Here is a 20,571-nt window from a genome sequence, read left to right as displayed (position 1 = left end):
GGGAGCAGTAGCCGCAGGCAGGTGGCCCTGGTTTTGCTAGAGAATAGTGTTCTTGGCTGAGTAGAGCTGTGCCACTGAATTTGGACTGCCCAGCTCTGTGTAACCTCTGTTGGCAGCTCTCCCCACCCAAGCACTAGCCAGGCTTAAAGCTAAACCGGGGCTTACTTAACATGCCTTGACATCAGCCTTTTAGTTAGAAGACAACAAAGTTACAAAAAGTAAATAAATTACAACATTCATTCTTAGATTAAACTGTAAATTTCATTCCATAGTGCAAAAGCATCTCTAAGGTAGGGTCACCTGGCATGGTGAAGTACAAAAACTAATGCCACCCCCAATGGAGGTCATGTTCTCCCTGCCTGGCAGATAGCTTTTCCCCTCTATCCTGGAGTAAATTATGCAGCTCCAGACCCTTTTGTGCACAGCAGGCAGGATGCGGTAGCAAGGTTAAAAGCTCACTCGAGTCCAGATGCTCTGTCCCTGGACAACCAGAGAAGCCTCCCTCTCTGCTTCCCCGCTGCAGAGAGGCAAATTCCTGGGCAGCTTGGAGACACTGGTGCCCACTGGGCGAGTGGCACAGGAGGAGCTGCCTCACACCCCCGGCCCCTGCGGCGCTCCGCCTACAGGGCGGTGGTTTCTGTAATGGCGATGCCGGCGTCCTTCGCCATCGCGGAGAAGATGCCCTGCTTCATGAGCAGCGCCTCAGGACTGTCAAATTCCACAATCTGCCCAGCCTGCAGCACCATCACCCTGGCAGAAGGGAACAAGAAGGCATGAAGTCCCAGGATCCGAGTGGATAGCGCTGCAGCCTCACCCCTCCTAAACCACTTTATGTGGTTCTCCTCTCAGCAGCAATGAGGGCACAGCCCTCCTCCCTGTGCTGGCGGGGTCACACACATGAGGTGTCAATAGCAGATGCCTCTGTGGTCTGTTGCTGCAAAGAAGGACCCCAGAAAATGTTTCTTCCACAAAGGCATAACTACTGCATGGGCATCCGTCCTCTGCTTCTGTTCTCTTCACCACGGTGTATTACTGCCTCAGGCACTGCATCCACCCCTGGCCCTCTGGCTGCATTCTTGCTTCTGCTGCTGTCCACCCCTCACCCCATCCTAGGAGTTCAGATCCCCATTCCCTTTGCCCCACAGTACTGTCCCGTGGTACCTGTTGCTGTCCATGATGGTGTGGAGGCGGTGGGCGATAGTAAGGACAGTGCAGTCAGCAAACTCTCTCCGGATTGTTGTCTGGATTAAATGATCAGTTTCCAGATCCACGGCTGCTGTTGCTTCATCCAGGATGAGGATCTTGGCTTTGCGGAGAAGGGCCCGAGCCAGGCATACCAGCTGCCTCTGCCCAACACTGGGATGAGATGAAGAGCACGAGTTACTAGACGGACACTAGCAGAGCTTCTGCAAGCCTACTACCTCTCACTGCTCCGACCCCAACACCGTCCCTGTCCTTTCCCCGCTGACCGTCTGCCACCCTGAGCACCACATCCCTCAGAATCTTGCTTTCTGGGCCACCACAGAAGGGTTGGCTCACATTAGCTCCCTAAGACTCCTCGGCCGTTTTCTTCCATCTTCACTTCCCAGAAGCTTCTGTGCATCATCCCTGGACAGCCACTTCACTGGAGGCTGCTGTTCCAGGCTGGACCCTGGGACCAAGAGAAGGGAGGGGAGCTGAGCCTGCATCTCTGCTCACCTCAGGTTCTCCCCTCCCTCGCTCACGAGATGCAGCAGCCCCTCAGGAAGGCCTTGCACATATGTCTTCAGATGAGCCAGCTCCAGGGCCTTCCAGACCTCCTCGTCCGAGTACTGGTCAAAGGGGTCCAGGTTCATCCGCAAGGTTCCAGTAAAGAGCACAGGGTCCTGCCAGGGACAGCACCGTGTTCAGCCCCACCACAGCCATTCAGCAGGGGCAATGGCTCCAGGCCTCCAAGTGTGGCCACATCCTGCCCACAGCACTGCCTGCAGCTGGCAGGGGATGTGGTGACAGCCTGCTCACAGGCCTTTGGCACGTCCACAGCACCCAGGGATGCACTGAGGCCATGCACTGCCTGCGGGGGGCCATGCAGCGGTGGGATGTGGAGAGGTGGGGATCAGCTCACCTGGGGGATGATGGTGAGGTTCTTGCGCAGGTCGTGGAGGCCAATTGTTGCTATGTCCACTTCATCGATGATGATCTTCCCTCCAGCTGCCTCCAGCACCCGGAACAGGCAGTTGGTGAGGGAGGATTTTCCAGCCCCGGTCCGGCCCACGACCCCAACCTGTGGAAGCAGCTTTTTAGACCAGCTGACAGGGCTGTAGAAAACAGGGCAGATGGTCTCCATCTTGGTCTGGTGGGCCTTCCTGCCCTTACCATCACCCAGATTGTCTGCTTTGGTTCCTTTTCTGCAGCTCAAGTCCCCAGGAGCCACATCCCATCACCATCCCACCCCAGTCCACAGACTGAAGCCAAGAAGAAGAAACAGCTTTAACAGAGTCTCTATAAAGAGTGTAGTGAGGGCAGAGGCACCTTCTCAGTGCTCCCAATATTACAGGAGATCCCCTGAAGAACCAGGTCCAGTTCAGGTCGGTAGCGAACTTGGTAGTCAATGAACTGGATCTCGCCTTTGCTGGGCCAGCCACGTGGTGGACGCTTTTTTGTCACCCATGGAGCCTGGGGGAGGGCACAGGAGCATTAGGGAGGCTCACTCTGTGATGCTGCCTAGCACCAAGCTGTGCAGCTGATGGTTGCCTGGACCCTGGTTTCCTCACCTCATTCTGCACCTTCATGTACTCATGGACCCGCTCCACAGCCACAATGTTGGTCTCCAGCTCCGAAGATGTCCGCACCAGCCAGTTCAGTGTCTGGGTCACCTGCATGGCAGAACCAAAGGATCCAAAGCTCAGTGGCCCCTAGGAACAACCACCTCCCATCTCAGCCCAGGACTGAGACTCAGGGACTCATCCTGGGCACGAGCATCCGTGGCCTGCTTCCTAATGCTCCACTGCCAAGAGACAGCCCACCTCTCTCCAGCCCTTCAGAAACTTTACTGCACCATCTCTGATCCACAGCAGGGCCATATTCCTCCTCATAGCAGCAAGCATCCCACTCACACTGGGATGGATATGTGCTTCCCTGGCTCTATAGCCACTCCCTAGCTGGTGGGACACCCCAGATAATCCCATTTCCATGGATCACAGCTGGTGTCAGGGCAGCATCCTGCCACCAGCCCAGAGCTCCCAGAGACAACCCTGTCCTGGAAGGACAAAATGCTTTCATTCACTCACATTGAGAGCGGAGGAGACAGAAAGACCCACGATGCCACCCTCCAAAGTGCCCTTTGCAATCACTGCTAGAAGTGCAGAGAAGAACACCACCAGGCTCCCCACGAACTCCAGACGGATGGCCAGCCACCTGCACCAGGAGAGGACAGGTGAAGGACAGTGAGAGAGGCAGGGAGGCATCTGCCTGTGCCCAACACAGAGCCCAGCAGTAACAGCAGCACTGCAGCAGCATCCCCACACCCAGCCATGAGCCCAGTGCTCTACACACAGCACACGTTGGTTCATGTACACAGCAGGTCGTTTGTGGCCAATTCTGCAAGCAGGTTCATTTATGTCAGTCCATGTCTCACACATAACCTCTTGTGCTGGTAATGCCATGTATCAGAAGAGCCCCAACCATACAACCCTCACACACCCAAATCATTTACCAGTAAGATTCAAAATCAGAAAGTGCCCACATCGCACTCCCACTGGGCCTGGAGGATCACCTTCTTCACAGAACTCACCAAGAGCATCCCAGCCCTTGACTGCACAACTCACCCTGCCTGGCCTCTGGACACTTTGTAGGGGGGCATAAAAAAATCACCCTAAAATGTCCCATTGCCACAGATGGTGCCCCTATCCTAAACTCCCCCAGTACCTACACAGACCCTCAATGCTGAGATCAAGAGGGAGGACTGCAGCATCTCAAGGACCTCCCTCAGGACCCAGAAGCCCCTGGGCAGAGGTGCTGCAGGCTGTGCTGTAGCATAAGGGGTAAAATTCACCTATTTGATATTATCCAGGAATAAACACTTTTCTGATTTATGTCCATGGTGGTCTCATTGTGCTTCAGGAACCGTTCTTGGTGTCCATAGGCCCTGATCACGGAAAGGCCTGACACTGTCTCACCAAAGTGAGAGTAGATGGGAGACCTGGTGACAGAGTCCAGACGCCTTAGCTGGCGCGACGTGGAGATATAGAAGCGCTGAAACGAGGGACACAGCTTGGTTACCAACACAAAGCCCAGCAGCCACAAAGATACTGCTCTCAGCAGGGCAGAAGCTTCACTCAAGGCCCAGTTACTCACCAGCACAAAATAGTAGAAGACACTCAAGGGAACGATAATGACAGCGAAGAATGGAGTGGCCAGGCAGATCATGATCAGTGTGCTAATGATGGCCATGAAACAGGAGAGCCAGGTGCGGAAGGACATGGGAATGGTCTCGTCCACTGTGAAGATATCCTGGAGCATATCAAAAGGTATAGAGAAGCAGTCAGTGTCCCCAGAGAGAATGAGAAGCCTTCAAAGGCCCCATACATACAAGGTTCCTACACACTCGTATGGTAACACAGTGCCAGACACTTGTAAAAATATTGGATGACCCTGAATCAGTGTTATGGTCACAACATCATTTAGGGCCACAGTTCTTAGCTTAGGAACAGCTGAGTTAACAGAGAAACTTCCTGTAATACTCTCCTGTTACACAGACCAGCTTTAAGAACTGCATCTTCATCAGGACCAAGGATGCAGGAGCACTAATTGAAGCAAAGAGAGGGACAGGGCAAACTCCAGGTCCATGCAGGTGCACCCAGGTCTCCATCTGGTCCATCCATCTCCTAGCTGGGCACCACATACTCTCACAACTCAGAGTAAACCCAGCAGGCCCATAGCCTTTATTTGAAGAGAAATTTTTGTTCCCAAAAACCAAGAGACAGCACCAAAGGAAGAAGTGGAGTAGCAGCACACTTGAAATTACCTTTTTGTATTTTCCCTCCTTTCTCATTTTCTCTTTGTTTCATGACCTTCACTTACATGGAAAAGACTATAGATTTTGCTGGAAGTCTATAACCAGAAGGACTTCTCATCATGGGACATGAGCTCTAGGCTCTTACCTCTCTTAGTAATCTACTATGGACCCTCTTCTGTCTCTCCAGATCTTTCTTGCCCAGGTGACCCCAAACAGGACACAGTATTCAGGTGTGACCTCCTTATCACTGGGCAGAGGAGGTAACAACTTCCTGTGATTCGCCACACTGTCTTTCTAGTATAGCCCAGGATGTGGTTTGCCTCACAGTCAGCCTTGCATCCACCATGCCCTCCTGGTCCCTTCCTGGCCCTTACCTGGGCTTAGCTGTGCAGTGCTCAACAAGAGCAGGGTTATGCCACTACCCAGTGCTCTCCAGACCTGCTGGAACGAACACCTTCTGCATGTTGGGGGTGTTCTCTTACCTTGGCAAACCTGTTGACGATGCGGCCGGTCGGGGTGGTGTCGAAGAAGCTCATGGGCACGCGCAGGATGTTGCTGAGGCAGCTGCTGGTGCATGACGCGGGAGGCTCGCATGGCGCCCTGGGCAGACAGCATGGTTGCGAAGAGCAGGAAGAGAGCTGCAGGGAGAGCACGAGGCTGTCACCAACTCGTGTGTGACACTGGCCCCTGGCACCCTTTGGCTGGATGGACACACCAAACAGACATGTCTGCAGTGAGCCACTGGGATAATCGCGCATCCCACCTTCTTGGGAAGCCACAGCAGCTGCGTCCCAGCACAGGGGAGGAACACTAACCTTACTGGAAAGCCTTGGGCCCTAGCACTATGTCCAATCTGATTAAGGAAAATGATCTTAAAGCTAAGGGGGCAACACAGACTTGGGGCAATTTATGCTGCTTTCAGACTAGCATGTGTCATCAATTCAGCCAGGAGCCGGAAGGAAGGCAGCAGGCAAATGAACACAGTGCTGGGTCCCCTGCTCCTTGCTGCACTGCTGGCTGCAGGCCTTGCAAGTCATATCCCTCCTGGAGCACACAGATGAGGCGAGTGGGAACCGCTGTCCTCCCACCCTCACCTTGTGACACGCCCAGTGCCCCAAAGACACCGATCCGCAGGTCCCGCTGCTGCGTGGGGTAGGTCTGGTTCATGTAGTGCTGCGCGTCGTCAGTCCAGGCACTGAGCCACAGGTTGCTCCCCACATAGGCAACGTATTGTCCAACGTAGCCCATGACAATCCAGAAGGAAAAGCACAAGCCAACAGCACGCAGGTACCGCAGGTACATAGAGAACTTCACCTGTGGACAGCTGAGCCCATCAGAGCGCAGGCAATGACACCCAGCACAGCCTTGGGACTCCACCCTGCTGCCCACAGTGCTCCCCTCCACCACCCCGCCCACCAGTCCCAGGCAGCTCTGTCTCCTTCGTGTCTCTTGGCTGTGGTGGGGCCACAGCCAGCCCACACCAGCTTCCCTGAGCCACAGTCAGGGTCTGGCAGCACTTAGCCAGAGCAGCACAATGTTTCATCCCTCCATCCTCCTCACCCTGCCGGTTTCCACAGCTTCTTTCTCAATCAGTTGTTGTCCCTTCAGCTTCTTTGGGGGCTCCTCCTGGGCCTTCTTCCGGGAACTGGTGCTCTTTCTACTAAGGCTGCAGGGAGGTGATGAGTACCATTAGTCACAAGGTCTTGGATCACTCCTAATCTCCTGGGGGTCCATCTCTATGCTGCACTGGGTCTCCAGTGGTGGAGTCCTCTGGAAAATAATGTCCTAACTCGGGCAGCTTTGAGTGAGCCTTGTGGAAGCACTAGGCATGTACAGACATAAAATTATAGCCTCATTCCCAAAAGCAGAACTAGCCAGCAGCACGAGTTTCAGGGAAGACAGCAGAGTAAGGCTGTGGCACACTAGTGTGAGTAAAGGCAAAATCAGGTGCTCCTGACCCAGAGTGGCTTGCGGTAGGAGCAGGGGCAGGGAGGGAGGCTCCCAGCAGAAACTCCCCAGGAAGCCCCCAGATCCCTGTCTCCGAGGGAGCAGTGCATGTGCCAGGGGAAAGAACTGAGAGCTCAGGTCGTGTCCCACCTGCGACTCAATTTTCTCCGATGGATGCTGGCCTCTCGCTTCAGGGTCATGGTCACCACATCACCAGAGCCCTCCTCCATGCAAGGATCGACACCTTCATCAGCCTCCTCTTCATCCCCAGCTAAAGCAACAGCTACAAGAACAGGGATGGGGGAAGGTAGGGTCAGGCACTGAGGAAAGAGCATACAGCACATCCCATGCACCACACCTCTGCTCTGCTCAGCTCCACGCCGCACCCTCGGCCTAGGCTGTGTCCTACCACCACATATCACACCCTCTCCAACCTTGCTGCAAGACCAGCACAGCAGGAAGAGGAAAAAATACATTGTGCAGGAGGGAGAACTGACAGGGGACATAGGGCTAACAGCCTGCATGGAGGCAATCCCTGCTGCTGACTTATCCCAGCACCACTGGCCAGACCTCAAGCAAACATTTGTGCTAGTTTAGTAGGTACAAGATCTGGTAGGTCATATCACTCCAGCTCAGAAATGTCTCTTTGAGCAGGTGAAGATGGGTCCTGTGAAGACATACTGGGAATAGTCAGGCTGCAGCTGGACAATTCAGCTGAGCCCTGACAGAGTGAGCATCCCCCTGACCTGGCACCACTCCTCCCCATAGCACTGGGGAGTATGATAAAGATGAAATTTTATCCAGTGGGAAGTTTAGAACAAACCAAAGGATCTTTCTGACCCCAGCATCACAAAAATATGGAGCCTGTTGCCACATGAGTTTTTGGGATACATAATAAATGAACTAAAAAGGGAGTAAAAAACTTAAACAGGTCCTGTGCTGGATGTTCAACATAATGCCTGAATGCAAACCTTAGTCAGGAAGTCCTTGTGTTGCTGATTGCCAGAAGCTGAGGAGTCACAGCAGGCACCATTGGTGCCTGGGCTGGATAGGGCCTGGTCAGGCTGACAGATCAGATCTTCTCATCTCCAATATACATGCACAGCCCCTCTAACTGCCACAGCCCCACTGTGTTCCCAGTACCTGTGGTATTTTCCTCTGGCACATCCTCCTCCTGGTTGCCATACAAGTTCAGGAACTGGGCAAAGGCCCCCTTCTTTGCAAGTAGGGTGCTGTAGGAGCCATGCTCAGACACTGCTCCTGCTGCCAGCACCACAATGTTATCGACCTGGGGCAGGAAACTGATACTGTGCGTCACCAAGATCCGTGTCTGCAACAAAGGGGTTGCAGGGTAGTGATCATCAGAGCACCCCTCATCCCCAGCCATGGGTCTGCAGGCTCTCCTTTTCCTACTTGGGGACTTCTCTGCTTATCAATGCCTGGCTATGAGGACACAGGGTACCTCTCTGGGGACTCATGAGGCCTCTCCTGCCTGCTGCAGCCTCACATGAAAGCTACAGAATTTCTCTCTGTCCCAAGCAAGCAACCTCAGACTTCCTTGGATCGTTAACACCATGCCAGTGCCACTCCTGCCTGGCTGGGTGGTAGGTTGCAGGGGATGGGTGCTCACCTTCTTTTGCAGCAGCCCTTTTGGCCCCAGTACGTGCTCAAAGAGGTACTTGCCCACGTGGGCATCCACGGCAGACAGCGGATCATCCAGGATATAGATGTCTGCATTGCTGTACACCGCCCGGGCCAGGCTGACCCGCTGCTTCTGGCCCCCGCTCAGGTTGATCCCCTGGAAGGGAAAGGCCCTCCCTGAACATGGGGCTGGCACAGGGCAACAGCTCTGACCTCTGCTGCAGGTGCTATCGGAAACCCATAGTGCCCAGGGCTGGTACCTTCTCTCCAATCTCTGTCTGGTCACCTGCAGGCAGCAATTCCAGGTCTGGAAGGAGGGCGCAGGCCTTGAGGACCTGCTGATACTTGGCTTCATCCAGTTCTGACCCGAAAAGGATGTTGTCTTTCAGTGTGGCGTTCTGGATCCAGGCCTGCTGGGGGACATAGGCCAGGGAGCCCTGGAAGGATACACAAGAACAGCTACCTGTCAGAGATCAGCCTGAGCACTGACTCCTCCTGCAGCCTGTCCTTGCCCTGAGCCACCACTCTGGGATGGTTCTGCTTCCCCACTGAGCTCCCAGGCAGCCCCAAAGCCCCCTGCACTGGCTGGCTCCTCTCACCTGGATATTGATGTGTCCCTTGATATTCTCCATCTCCCCAAGCATGGCTGACACCAACGAAGATTTGCCTGAGCCCACAGCCCCCACCACAGCCACCAGGCTCCCAGGTGTTACGTCCAGGGTGACACTGCAAAGACATGAGGGCTGAGGAAGCAGCACTGCCAGGTCGCCCGTCAGTTCCTGTGTGAGACCAGCACAGAGCAGTGTCTCTGGGACACTCACATCTAGCAGCACTGTGAGAGGTGATTGCCCTCCCCGACTAATAACACACAAAGCCTCCCCCTTCCCAGCCCTCTGCCCCTGATGTGGCACAGAGCACTCACTCTCTTATGGCAGCGTCACCGTCCTGCTCCCAGGCAAAGGTGGCCTCCGAGAAGCGCACGGCACTGCCTGTCAGAGACAGATGTCCCTCAGAGAGGGGAAAGCCCAGGGCTGGGCCAGCCTGGGACCCACAGGGAGTAATCTGGAGGTTCACCTGCCTGCAATGGGGTTGTGGTGGATAGCTGAGGTGTCCAGGTCTTCTCCACTCAGGTAGCGCTCTAGCCTCGCAGTCGACACATTGGTCTGCCACGAGAGAAAGAGGGTGAGGACAGCACGTGGGCATGGGGCACAGATGGGTGGGCTGGCAGGAGCCCCACAAGAAGAGCACCACATCACAGAGTCCCCACCCAACGTCTGAGCCCCAAACCTGTGTCATGCATGTGAGTCCTGTCCCACCCCACTGCCAGCAGAGCCCTGTGCACTGACCCTGGGGGTCCATCACACACCCGAGCTCCATGTGCTGGTTTGGACAGGGGCATAGGATCCCCCTACACCCCCGGCCCTGTATGAGGCCTGACCTGCACCAGGGAGGAGAGGACCATGGGCAGCATAGCCATGGGGAAGCGCAGCACATTGAAAAGGGAGATGGCAGTAAAGGCCTTCTGTGCATCCAAGATGTTGTTCTCATCCACGAGCACGTAGACAGCAAAGCTTGCCAAGGAGACCTGGGACAGATATCAGGGAAAGCCACCATCAGTGTGGTTGTGTGCAGCTCAGACCCTCACACTGCCCCAAGGCCTCAGCAGTGCCTTCCTGCTGGAGACCTGTGATCCTCCTGCTTCCCTTCTCCTTTGAGCCCCATTTCACCATCTCGGTGAGACCCCTTTCCACTACAGCTCTCCTGCCAGCAGCCAGAACCGTAATCTGCATCCCAGGCATCCACCAGCCAGGAGCACTCCAGCTGAGGTTCCAGATACTTCCCATTCCCTTGGACACAGCCCAGCCCCAGCTCAGAGGAAGGTATGTGCCTCCCCAGGGCTGTTGTCACTCACCAGGAAGGGAGCACATGTGAACACGAAGATAGAGACTGACTGCAGGTAACCGAAGTTCACCAAGTTCTTGAGCTCATGTGCACGGATATCATTAACTCGCTTCTCAAAGGAGGGCTCCCAGGCAAAAAGCTTCAAGATCTGCAGGATGAGCAGTGTGAGCAGATTCTGGCCTCACAGGAATGCCCACTTCCACGCTCAGCTCACTGGTGGCCAGCACCTCTGTCACCAGCTCCTGGCTTGCTCACAAGCCTGCTTGGCCACTGCATCTCCCCTCTCCTGTCCTGCTCACGGCTTACAGCACTCCCCAGTGCACTCCCACTCCCTCAGCCTTAGCCTACAGGTCACCACCAGCCCCTCTGCCACCATGCCACTACCACAGCCATCCAGGAAACACTCAGAAAATCCTCTCTTGGCTCTCAAGTCCCAGAGCTCCTCCCCAGCCAACTTTTCAATAGATGAGGAAGCCAAGGGAATTGCTGAGACCCAGACCCAGGGCCCCCAAGCTAGACTAACACTGGTGCAGCAGGGTTATACAGGTGTGCTGCCTCCAGGTACAGTGCACCAAGAAGAGGGGTGCAGCAGCTGCCCAGGGAGTCTCCACTCCACTGTTCACCTTGATTCCATTGAGGATTTCAGTTATTATTTTCATGCGTTCGTCCTTGTTCTTCATGTTCCTCTCCTACAAACAGAAGAGCCAGACATCACCTAAACCAGACAGCAGCTCACCCTTGGAAATACATCTGGGCTGCTCCATAGCCTGGAGAAGTCATCTCATGAAGGTGAGCCTTGGCTCCCGGTGGCTCTGGACAAGCTGGGGAAAAACACCACCCTGCTGTCAGGTAGAAGCTGAAGCTTCATCTTACAATTGGCAATATCTCATTTTTAGTCCTCAAGGCTGTGCCCAGTCTGGTTCAAGTTCAGCTGTGATGGTAGAACAGATCTCACCTGTCTCCTACTCATGGCAGCTGACCACCTCTGGCTCAGGCTAGAGATACCTCCAGCCAAGCGAGATCAACTTCCTAGGCTGGGAAAGATCCACAGCATAACAGCAAAGGGTAGGGAGTGTGGAAAATGAGGGAGGGGAGCAACAGTGGGGATGGACGTGGGGGACCAGGGAGGATATTGCACCCACCACTGACCTGAATGGTTTTAGCCTTGGCAACCAGGAATGCGTTTATGGGGATGAGCAGCACCATGGTTGCAATACCAGCCAAGACAGAGGGGCCTAGCTCTCCCCAAAGGAAGACAATGGACAGGATAATTTGCAGGGGGGATGACCACAGCTGGTGAACAAAGTTGGCCATGTCCATGAACCTCTGGGCATCAGCTGACATCAGATTCACAGTCTCTCCCACCGTGGACTCCTTGCGGGTGGCTCCGGACATGGTGAGTGCCTGGAAAGAGAAAGCACAGTCACCACAAGCCAGTCTGGGAGCAGCCCTGCTGCCAGCAGCATGGCTCAGAGCAGGGAATTAGCAGGCCAGGCTGAAACCACTTCTGAGTTTGCCCCTGGTGCCTCTGTACTGGCCACAGGTGCTTTCCTCACTGCCTGCAGACCTGGAGCCACTGCATGCTGGGTGCAAAGAAACACATCCCCGTGCAGGAATCCTAGTGGCACCTGCCCTAGGTGTTGCACTGCTCTGAAGAGAAACCTCCCTCGGCCCCTGGTAGCTGTCAAACACATGGTTGCAGCTCCCAGGTCCCAAGCAGAACTAGGGCTCACAGTGTCCCCAGTGCAGGATGGGTGTCCCCCAAGCTCTCCCTGTGCCTTCTGAGGAGTAAAGTGCACACACCCCAGTCACCCCAGCTTGATGGGGCAGGCAACAGATGATTTTATCCACGGCCCAGCTTGGAGAAAGCCAACAGGGGTGATGACAGAACCATACAGACCTTCTTGTAGATGGCAGCGATGAGACTGGCACGCACGTTTATGCCAAGCTGGAAGCACAAGCTGAAGTGCTGCTGCAGGCAGAGGGACTGGATCAGCGCTGTCAGGAAGAGCAGGATGGCATATAAATAGCCTTGCCAGGCAAAGGAATCCTCGTCCGACACAAAGGCAATCAGCAGCCTGGAGGGGAAAGAAGCTCATGAGACACACACTCTAGTGAGACAGACCCAAGCAGGGTGTTCCAAATGAATGCAGGGAGAGCATCCTCACAAGAGTGGTAACCAAAACCTTGCCCCAGAGAGCTGGCGATGCTCAGCAAGCTGGGAACCCTGTTCTGCCAGGGACACGGCAATGGGTCACTAATGTAAGATCATCCACAGGGACCGTGCTGCTCTGCAAAACAAACTGGGGAGGCCCTGCTGGGCTGAGCTGCACTGACTCGTGGAGGGCCCCAAAGAAGAGCTGGGACTGTCTCCAGGGAGGGAGCAGGACTGCATAACAGAGAATGCAGGGAGCAAGATATTACACATAAGAGCTGGTAGGCAGCTCAGATCAGCTCTTGATTAAAGTGTATCCCAACACATTCTCCCACTTTTGGTGAGGGCACGAAATGTCCCCAGGGTCCATGGCTGGGAGAGGCACACATATGGAAGATGGTGGGGCTGAGTACAGCACATGCACTGGGAGGTGGTGGGGCTAGGTGCAAAGTCAGGACAGAGAGAAAGAACTCACTTCAGCAGCTGGGGGCTGACAAACACAAGTGCGTCATGCACCACCTTGAATGCCACCGCTAGCAAGAGGTTCTGCCGGAAGGTCTTGGCCAGGGTTTTCATCAACCAGCCCCTGGCATAATCCTTGGGAGGGCCAGAGTCCTTGTTGTCTCCCATCTTCTTCTTCTTCTTCTTCTTTGGCTGCTTCTCCTCCTAGAGGGAAGTCCACACCAAAGTGAGAGAGCTGGTTGTGCAGGCATCCTGTATCTGGAAGGAATTCCAGGGCAGCACCTCACAGACCCCAGATAAGGCATCCTAAATGAAGCCTTAGTTTTAACTCCTGTCACATTCCCTTTCACTGATCTCTGATTATGTCACACACACCCAGGACTAACACCTTCTCTTTTGTACCAAAGACAATTGTTGAAACCCAAACCAGCCTGAACCTCTCAGGCCAAAAATCGGGCAAATATGAAGAATCTGAGGCCAGGGGTGGTCATGGAATGATGTTTACTCTGACCTCTGTTGCTGGGAAGTATCTGAGGTAGATAGACATAAGGGAACTGCTTGTACTGCAGACTTGAGGGTGTCTCCTGTCTTTATGTAAGGCAGAAGGATGGACTTTCTTGGTCTCTCAAAATATGGGGATCTGCCAAGGACACAACAGGAAGACCCTGTCATGGGTTCCCCTATCTTTGCCCATGGACCTGCAGGATCAAAGAAGGGAAAACCCAGCAAAGAGGGCTGCAGGAAGTGAGGTGACCCTGCTCCCCAAGGCTGGACCTGGATGTCTCAGTCTCATACAAGACCAAGAGCAGGAATGGATTTACCAGCACCAGGATGTCTTGGCTCTGGGCCTTGCTCATGCTGTTCACATGGTCTGGGTCACTTCCCTGGCGTCTCTTCTTGCGTTTCCGTTTCTCCAGTTCTGCTTGGGCCTTCCGCATTGCAGTCTTCATGTTCTTCTCAAAAGCAGTGTAAAGAGCCTTTGTCTTGTCTTTATCTTTCAATTCCCAGACATCCTCTATCTCCAAAGGCTTGCGATAGCCCTTGAGGACCATGCTGTGGGACAGAGAAATCCCGTTGGAATACTTGTTGGAGACTCCTTGCTGCAAGCGCAGAGCCTTCACACCCAGCCTGGCCCCGGGCTCAGGCTGCACAGGCTGCACCCAGTGTGGTGCCTCTTCCACCTAACTCCAAGCAGCCTGTGCTGCAGGTTCCCCTGGGGCACCCCTGCATTTTGCCAGCCCAACCTCCCTCAGAGCCCTGCTCACCTGCTGTACCATTCAAAGGTGATGGAGCTCAGGATGGAGGCTGTCACCTCTGGGTTCTACGGTGCAAAGCAAAGGGCATACTGAGAGATTGTTGACGCTGGGAGATGGTGTTGACAAAAGCTGATTTAGCACCCCCAGCCATTAAGGAGCATCATAGGTTTCAAACCATGCCAGCTCCAGCCCCAGAAACCTCATCTCACAGCCAGTAGCAGCCCCCTCTGGTCACACATGCAGATGCCCTGTGCTATAGGCTCCAGCTCTTGCTGGGCCCTGTGATGAAGTCCTCAGGTCTTCCCAAGGAGCCTGGAGCCTGCATGGAGCCTGCCCTGCCCCACACAATGCTCAGGATGTGGTACACCAAACCCACTCCCACATAGTCCTCATACCTTCTTCCCGATTTCCTTTGTTTCTGGGGCAACATCTGAGAAGTTTGAGACAAGGAAGAGCAGCAGCTGGAGCCCGTAGGAGATGAAGAAAAGGATAAACCTTGGCAGGTCAGAGATTGGTTCCTGCAGGAATGGAAAGCCGAGGTTATTGCAGGGGGTTATCTCAAGGCCACCTGGTACTCAGAGACAAGATCCATCCCCTGGCTGAGCCCAACAGAGCACTGCAAAACTCGCTCTGAGTCCTGGATCAGCTTCCCTTTGCAACCTCTCCCTGCTTCTCGCTGACCTCCTCCCATAACTGTTTAAGGGGAGAAATTAGACAGGATGAATTTCAACAGCAATTCCTTCTCAGGTCTTTTCTGGTTCCCCAAGGTCCCCAGGGCAGCTGGGACCTCAGCGATACCACAGAGAGCTTTTCAAGAGAAGAGTATGAAGAAACTTTCTTTGGGAACAGAACAAGGGCGGGGGAAGCAGAGAGCTTCCTGCCAAATCCAACCTGCAGGGCTTTCCGGACGAGCGACTGGAACGGCAGTATCCCACAGAGAAGAGACAGTGTCCAGAAGCAGAAAAGCACCCCTGAATCTCTGCACAAGCAGAAGCGTCGTGCATCATGGATCAGCAGGACCATGATCTGCAGAAAAGACAATCAGTCAGAGGTTCAGGTAGAGCTGCAGGACTAGGTCTGGATCTAAAAGTGCCTTCAGAGCATGTGTCCTGGGATGCCAGCACACATGATCTGCTGGGATTCACTGCCTTGAATATCCTGAGTGCCTGAACACACCACCAACCCTTTGTAAGTTTCAGAATTAATTGCATAGGGCAAAGGTTTATTTCAGGAAGACATAAGATCAGGTTTGAATGTACCCTGACATCACAGCAGGGCACTATCACTCTTTTTAGCTGTTCTCAGTCCAGATTCTCAGACATGTCCAGCTGTGAGGGGTTATACCCTGTCTCCTGCACGTTGTCTCCTGACCTGGAACTGAACCCAGATCACATCCCAGCAGTGCAGCTTCTCTGGGCAGTGCCCTTGCCTTATCATCTCACATGGACTCTGCATGTGAAACTAAATGACAGGACAAAATAAGGATAGCAAATGAGGGTGTTACTTTTGCTTCCAAGTGTAGCTCCTGAGCATTTGTTAAGAATATCCCATGTCTCACACAAGATGTCTGTAACTTGCATGCACATATTCCATCAAGCTAGTAGCCCCCAGGTCCTCAGCTTTCTCCTCTGCCTGGGCATCCCGTGGTACTTCCAGGCTCTCTGCACAAAACTGAGCAGCAATGTACAGGAAGCTGTGAGACATCAGAGCAGCCAGCCATGGTCTGATGTTCACACTGCAAAATCACTCCTGTGAAACCCACACTGCTCCTAGTAAAGCTTCTGTCAGAGAGCTCAGCTACACTTGCAGGCATAGAACCATCCCAGTTTTAAGGATAACAGCAGGGAGCATTGTACAACCATGCACCTGCCCTCAACATATTGCCCTCAAGCACCACCCACACATGTTTGGGGCTAGTCCTATCCAATCTCCAGGCTACCCTTCCCTCGTGGAAACAGCTTCCCACTGATGTCTGTGGTAGGGAACTCTTGCGCTGCTTGGCGCTGCAGCCTCCTCCTGTCCCTGGTGCCACACACCACACTCACGGCTGAGCCCTTACCCAGGTGGCGATGTACAGGCTGGGGTTCGTGTACTGGACAGCTGGCACAACATCCTGCTCAGCATCCTCTACAAATGCCAGGGCCAACTCTGCCACTGCCGTCAGCATCAGCAGAGTAGCCAGGACCTGTGGGGAAAGGGGGCCAGCCCGTTGTGGACACTGGGAACCACTGGGAGACAACAGAGTTCGGCATGAAATACACCCATAAACACTTTTCAACCCAGACTCTGAGCACTGCAAACATTTTAAGTTTGAAAGAAAACAGCCCACAAGATGAGAGGCCCCAGTACACACTCTGCCCTCCCTCCCACTGCACCCCAGCCCCGTTATCCCCTCTGTCCCAGATACACCTCATGCTGGACTCCCCTTTACCTTTCTGTCCCAGATGGTCCCCTATCCCACTGCTCCTCCCCCCCTACACTTCTCATCTCTCCATCCCACACCTGACTGTAGCACAGAATCTTCCCACTCACACCACCTACACCTCAGGCTGCCCCAGCCTGTCATCTGTGCCCCCTCAGCTCCACTCTACCTGTTTGATGACATAGAGTATGGTCACAGAGGATTTCTTGGCTCTGGATTTGCACATGGGCAGGAGCTGCCATGGGGCCAAAACCCAGAAGAAGCCAAGGGGGACCCAGACCAGCACAGTCTGCTGGAAGCACACAGGCAGGTCAGCATCCGGACGAGCAAGGTAGGAATCATTCTGGGGGCAGCAAGGACAGAACACCAAGTCATGTGGGATGGCTTAACTCTCACTGGGCACACAGGACAAGAGCCAACATTCCAGTAGGTCCTGCCCACCCAGCTCTACCCCATCGCATCCCCCTTCAACACCCGCCCTCCTGGCTGAGCATTTCAGCACTCAGCCGAGGTCCGAGTGATATCTCTCTCCCCATCTCTCTGCCTGAACGTGGAATGGCCATCCCTTGCTGGAGCCAAGCCAGCAGAAGCAGCTGAAGCCAAATCATTCCCCAGGAAGTCCATACAGGGTGCCCTGTTTTCCCAGGTGGGCTAAAACAGGACAGAGCTCACTCAGGGAGGCATCATTGCCTCACTGTCTGGTGAACACCGTGCAGGCAGTGCACAGCACTCAGTGCCATGGCAGTCCTGGATAAACAGCAGAACCTCTGCCGCCCACTGGCAGGACAAGCTGCGAGCCTTGGAATCCACTGCTCTCCCCCTCCACTGGGTGTCCTACCCCGAGAACAGGCAATGGGGATGGAACAGCCACTCACCCAGAAGATGGAGCCGCAGAACTTCTCCAGGGCTGCTGACATAGCTCAGGGGAGGAGAAGCGGCAGCTCCTTCCCCTCGCTCTGCCCAGCTGAGAGACCTGGGTGGATGCTCGGGATAAAAGTCCCCCCACACACCCTCAAGCGGTCTTGGGACAAAATCCCTGATGACACACAGTTATTTATTAACTTGGTGCTATTGCACAACCCCACAAACCAAAGCAGTGACCAAAAGGGCTTGGGAAGCTGCAGAGGCTCAGGAGAAGGGAGGAGAGGAAGACACAAGAAAGAGGTCAAAGGGGAGACAAAAGGAAATCACAGAGTCACTGCAGGACACCACAGCCATTGCTCAGAAACCACAGCCTTGATCAGTGCACACCAACAGACACAAACTCATCTGGACCAGCTAAAGACATGACTTTGGCGCAACAGACCGCTCCAGTGAGAGAAGCCGGCTGAATGCCGACGTAAAGGCCAGCAACGGCTGGTGCCACCGTGGGTGGTGCCACCTGGCAAGGTGACACCAGCAGTACCCCAGGTCTGGGAATTCAAAGTGTCTGGCAGCTGAGCTGACCACATGCTGCACTGGTCTGAGTCCTCAGGATGCATGCTCCTTTTACTAATTTCCAGCCTGCAGAGCCTGAAGATTTTCCAAACTTCTCCTTTTGCTTCTTTCTTTCCCACATTTCCATGTTGTCTGTGTGTTATGGCAGTTGGCTGACCACAAAACCCCAGACACTTTGAGACAGAAAGAGGACGATTCCTGAGGAGAATGACTGCCACTGAACCCTTGCTGCTTAGAAAGGCCTAGGTGTGACAGGGACAAGCGGGGACGGTGCAACTAAGGCTGGAACTGGATTTGCTTTATCATGTGTGCTCCTGAGGAATAGTAGATAAAAGGGGACAGTAGAGTGACTGCAATGATTATGTTGTCTCATTATACATGGAGTTAGTAGATAACTCAGAAGTCAAGGGTGACACAATGAGTAATTGCTCAGGAACCATCAATATGAGAGAAAGGCTCAATGTCCAAATCAGTGGTTAATTATTAGCAGTTTGTCTGATTAAATCCACATGTTTCTGTAAATAAAACTACCCCTAGTGCTTGGTCCTCCAGGCCAGAACCAATACACTGCCCATGAGAGCTGTAAACTGATACAATGAATAAGGAGTAAGTGAATGGAGCAGTCACTCAGCCCTTGACCATCTGCACTGCTGATGTGATTCTTCTTTCTGACACAGGTACAGATGTCCTCTGGCCTTGCTCAAAACCACTTGGAGCACTGCTGCCAAGGGGGCCACTTGCTTATGGCACCTTCCTAGGTAGTGCCCCCTTGTCTCAGTTTTTAGTACATGTCACAGTTCATCCTCACCCCGTCTTTGGTCTCTCAGCACAAGATTCCGCTCTTTTCAATGTTCAAGACAAGCACACCTCCACTTTCTCTACCCTCACAGCTGGGACATGCTCCTCCTAAAAACCCACAAAGCCTTACTGTCCTTCAGCTCCTTCCATAAATCTTCCTCCACTAAAATACCCAGAAAATGTTCACTGGGACCAAGATAAGCAAAGCAGTAGCACCTCTTTGCCAACAGTATCAGTTTCCCTGTGCTACCCTGTCTTTATCCATCTGTTGTCCAGCATAACTTTTCAAAACTAGGCATTGATTCATGCCTGTCTCACACAGGGTCCGGTCCAGAGGTCTCTCCTGGGCAATCTACAAATTCCTCCAGCCCTCACTGCTCCTCTCTTCTCTGAAGGGTTTGCCTCTCTGCCTTGTCATGCTGTAACTCCATGTGAGTACAAAAACCTGAGGGGGCTGGGTCAGCAGAATATTCATCTTAATTGAGCTACCAGTATCATAATCATGACCATGACTCATGAAATCTCACAACATAAGCCATGAACTCTTAAAGCGGGGATTCCAAACTATATTGATTATAGCCACAAATTTAATCACTCTTTCCAGGTTTTGATCCTTCCTACTGCCTGCACATCTGTCAGTGCTAAAGCAGGCTGACGCCAGCACTATGCAGTCATTCCCTTCCCAGCTCCTCCGTTAAGAACTTAGGCTCCCAAGGTTTTGGGAGACACAAATATCTCTGAAGATCCATGTGAAAAGGTGGATGTACCCTTTAGGCTGAAAATATGTAATCTTGATGATAGGTTTTCAATGCTGTGATTCTATTTTAGGTGACAAAGGTGCTGCCACCTTGCCAAGTATCACATTTTTTCCATACATCCTCACAGGCTGTAAGCTATTGCCAAGATGAGACGAGAAATCTGTACCCTGCTTTTGCTTCCTGAGGTCCACTATCTCTGCTGTCAGAGGGATTCTCATCAGCTTTGTCATATTTTACAGAAGAGCAGGCAGCAAGGATAAAGGTGCTTTACCTCTGGGTTTCTGCTCTTCTAATGGACCACCCTGATGCCATTCAAATCTTTCATTGGATATTTTACAGAGTAACTGAAGTGAGTCTGAGGCTTCAATCCTGACTAGGCAGTAATGACTCAACAGGCACATTCCCCAAGCACTGTCTGGAAAACAAGTGGTTTATGCTTTATGTTGGGACAAAAACCTGGGAACTCCCTTAGGAAAAGCACCTTGTCCTCCCAAGAAATCTCCTCATGCACCAATCCCACCTCGAGCACTGAGGGCCCACAGCCCAGCATGTCTCACAGCTTCCTCACCTCATCAGTCAGGTGCTTCTCACCACTTACAGCTGCTGCATTGCTAATCCCCACCTATCCTACTGGCTAACCACAGCAGGCCTTGTTTCCCAGCTGCAGCTATGATGTTTCCCACCCTGGCATTCTGGATGTGATTGTACTCTCTGGCACAGCAGGGTCCTGATCAATTCAGGGTATGCAACATGGGTTACAGTCTTACCTGAAAATATAAATAAACTTTAGAAGAGCA

General features: G+C 53.3%; 1 protein-coding gene across 1 annotated transcript; it reads right to left on the bottom strand.

Annotated features, from left to right (window-relative positions):
• Nucleotides 1–219: 219 nt before the first annotated feature.
• On the bottom strand, nt 220–20,471 carry ABCC2 (ATP binding cassette subfamily C member 2). The gene is given in 33 exon segments (XM_019293901.3): nt 220–750; nt 1,162–1,356; nt 1,699–1,865; nt 2,105–2,263; nt 2,512–2,655; nt 2,754–2,855; nt 3,270–3,396; nt 4,034–4,233; nt 4,336–4,491; nt 5,479–5,556; nt 5,558–5,634; nt 6,091–6,310; nt 6,557–6,662; nt 7,094–7,226; nt 8,087–8,273; nt 8,574–8,741; nt 8,845–9,021; nt 9,184–9,310; nt 9,507–9,569; nt 9,659–9,747; nt 10,023–10,169; nt 10,497–10,634; nt 11,110–11,175; nt 11,636–11,890; nt 12,387–12,564; nt 13,117–13,307; nt 13,925–14,156; nt 14,369–14,424; nt 14,755–14,877; nt 15,251–15,385; nt 16,419–16,544; nt 16,951–17,124; nt 17,657–20,471. Coding segments are annotated over 33 exon segments (4,668 nt in total). The 5' UTR covers nt 17,699–20,471; the 3' UTR covers nt 220–620.
• Between the last annotated feature and the right edge of the window lie 100 nt (nt 20,472–20,571).

Source organism: Corvus cornix, chromosome 6 (assembly GCF_000738735.6).
Source record: "Corvus cornix cornix isolate S_Up_H32 chromosome 6, ASM73873v5, whole genome shotgun sequence".
In the NCBI taxonomy this organism is placed as follows: domain Eukaryota; kingdom Metazoa; phylum Chordata; class Aves; order Passeriformes; family Corvidae; genus Corvus; species Corvus cornix.
This window is presented reverse-complemented; position numbering and strand designations above follow the sequence as displayed.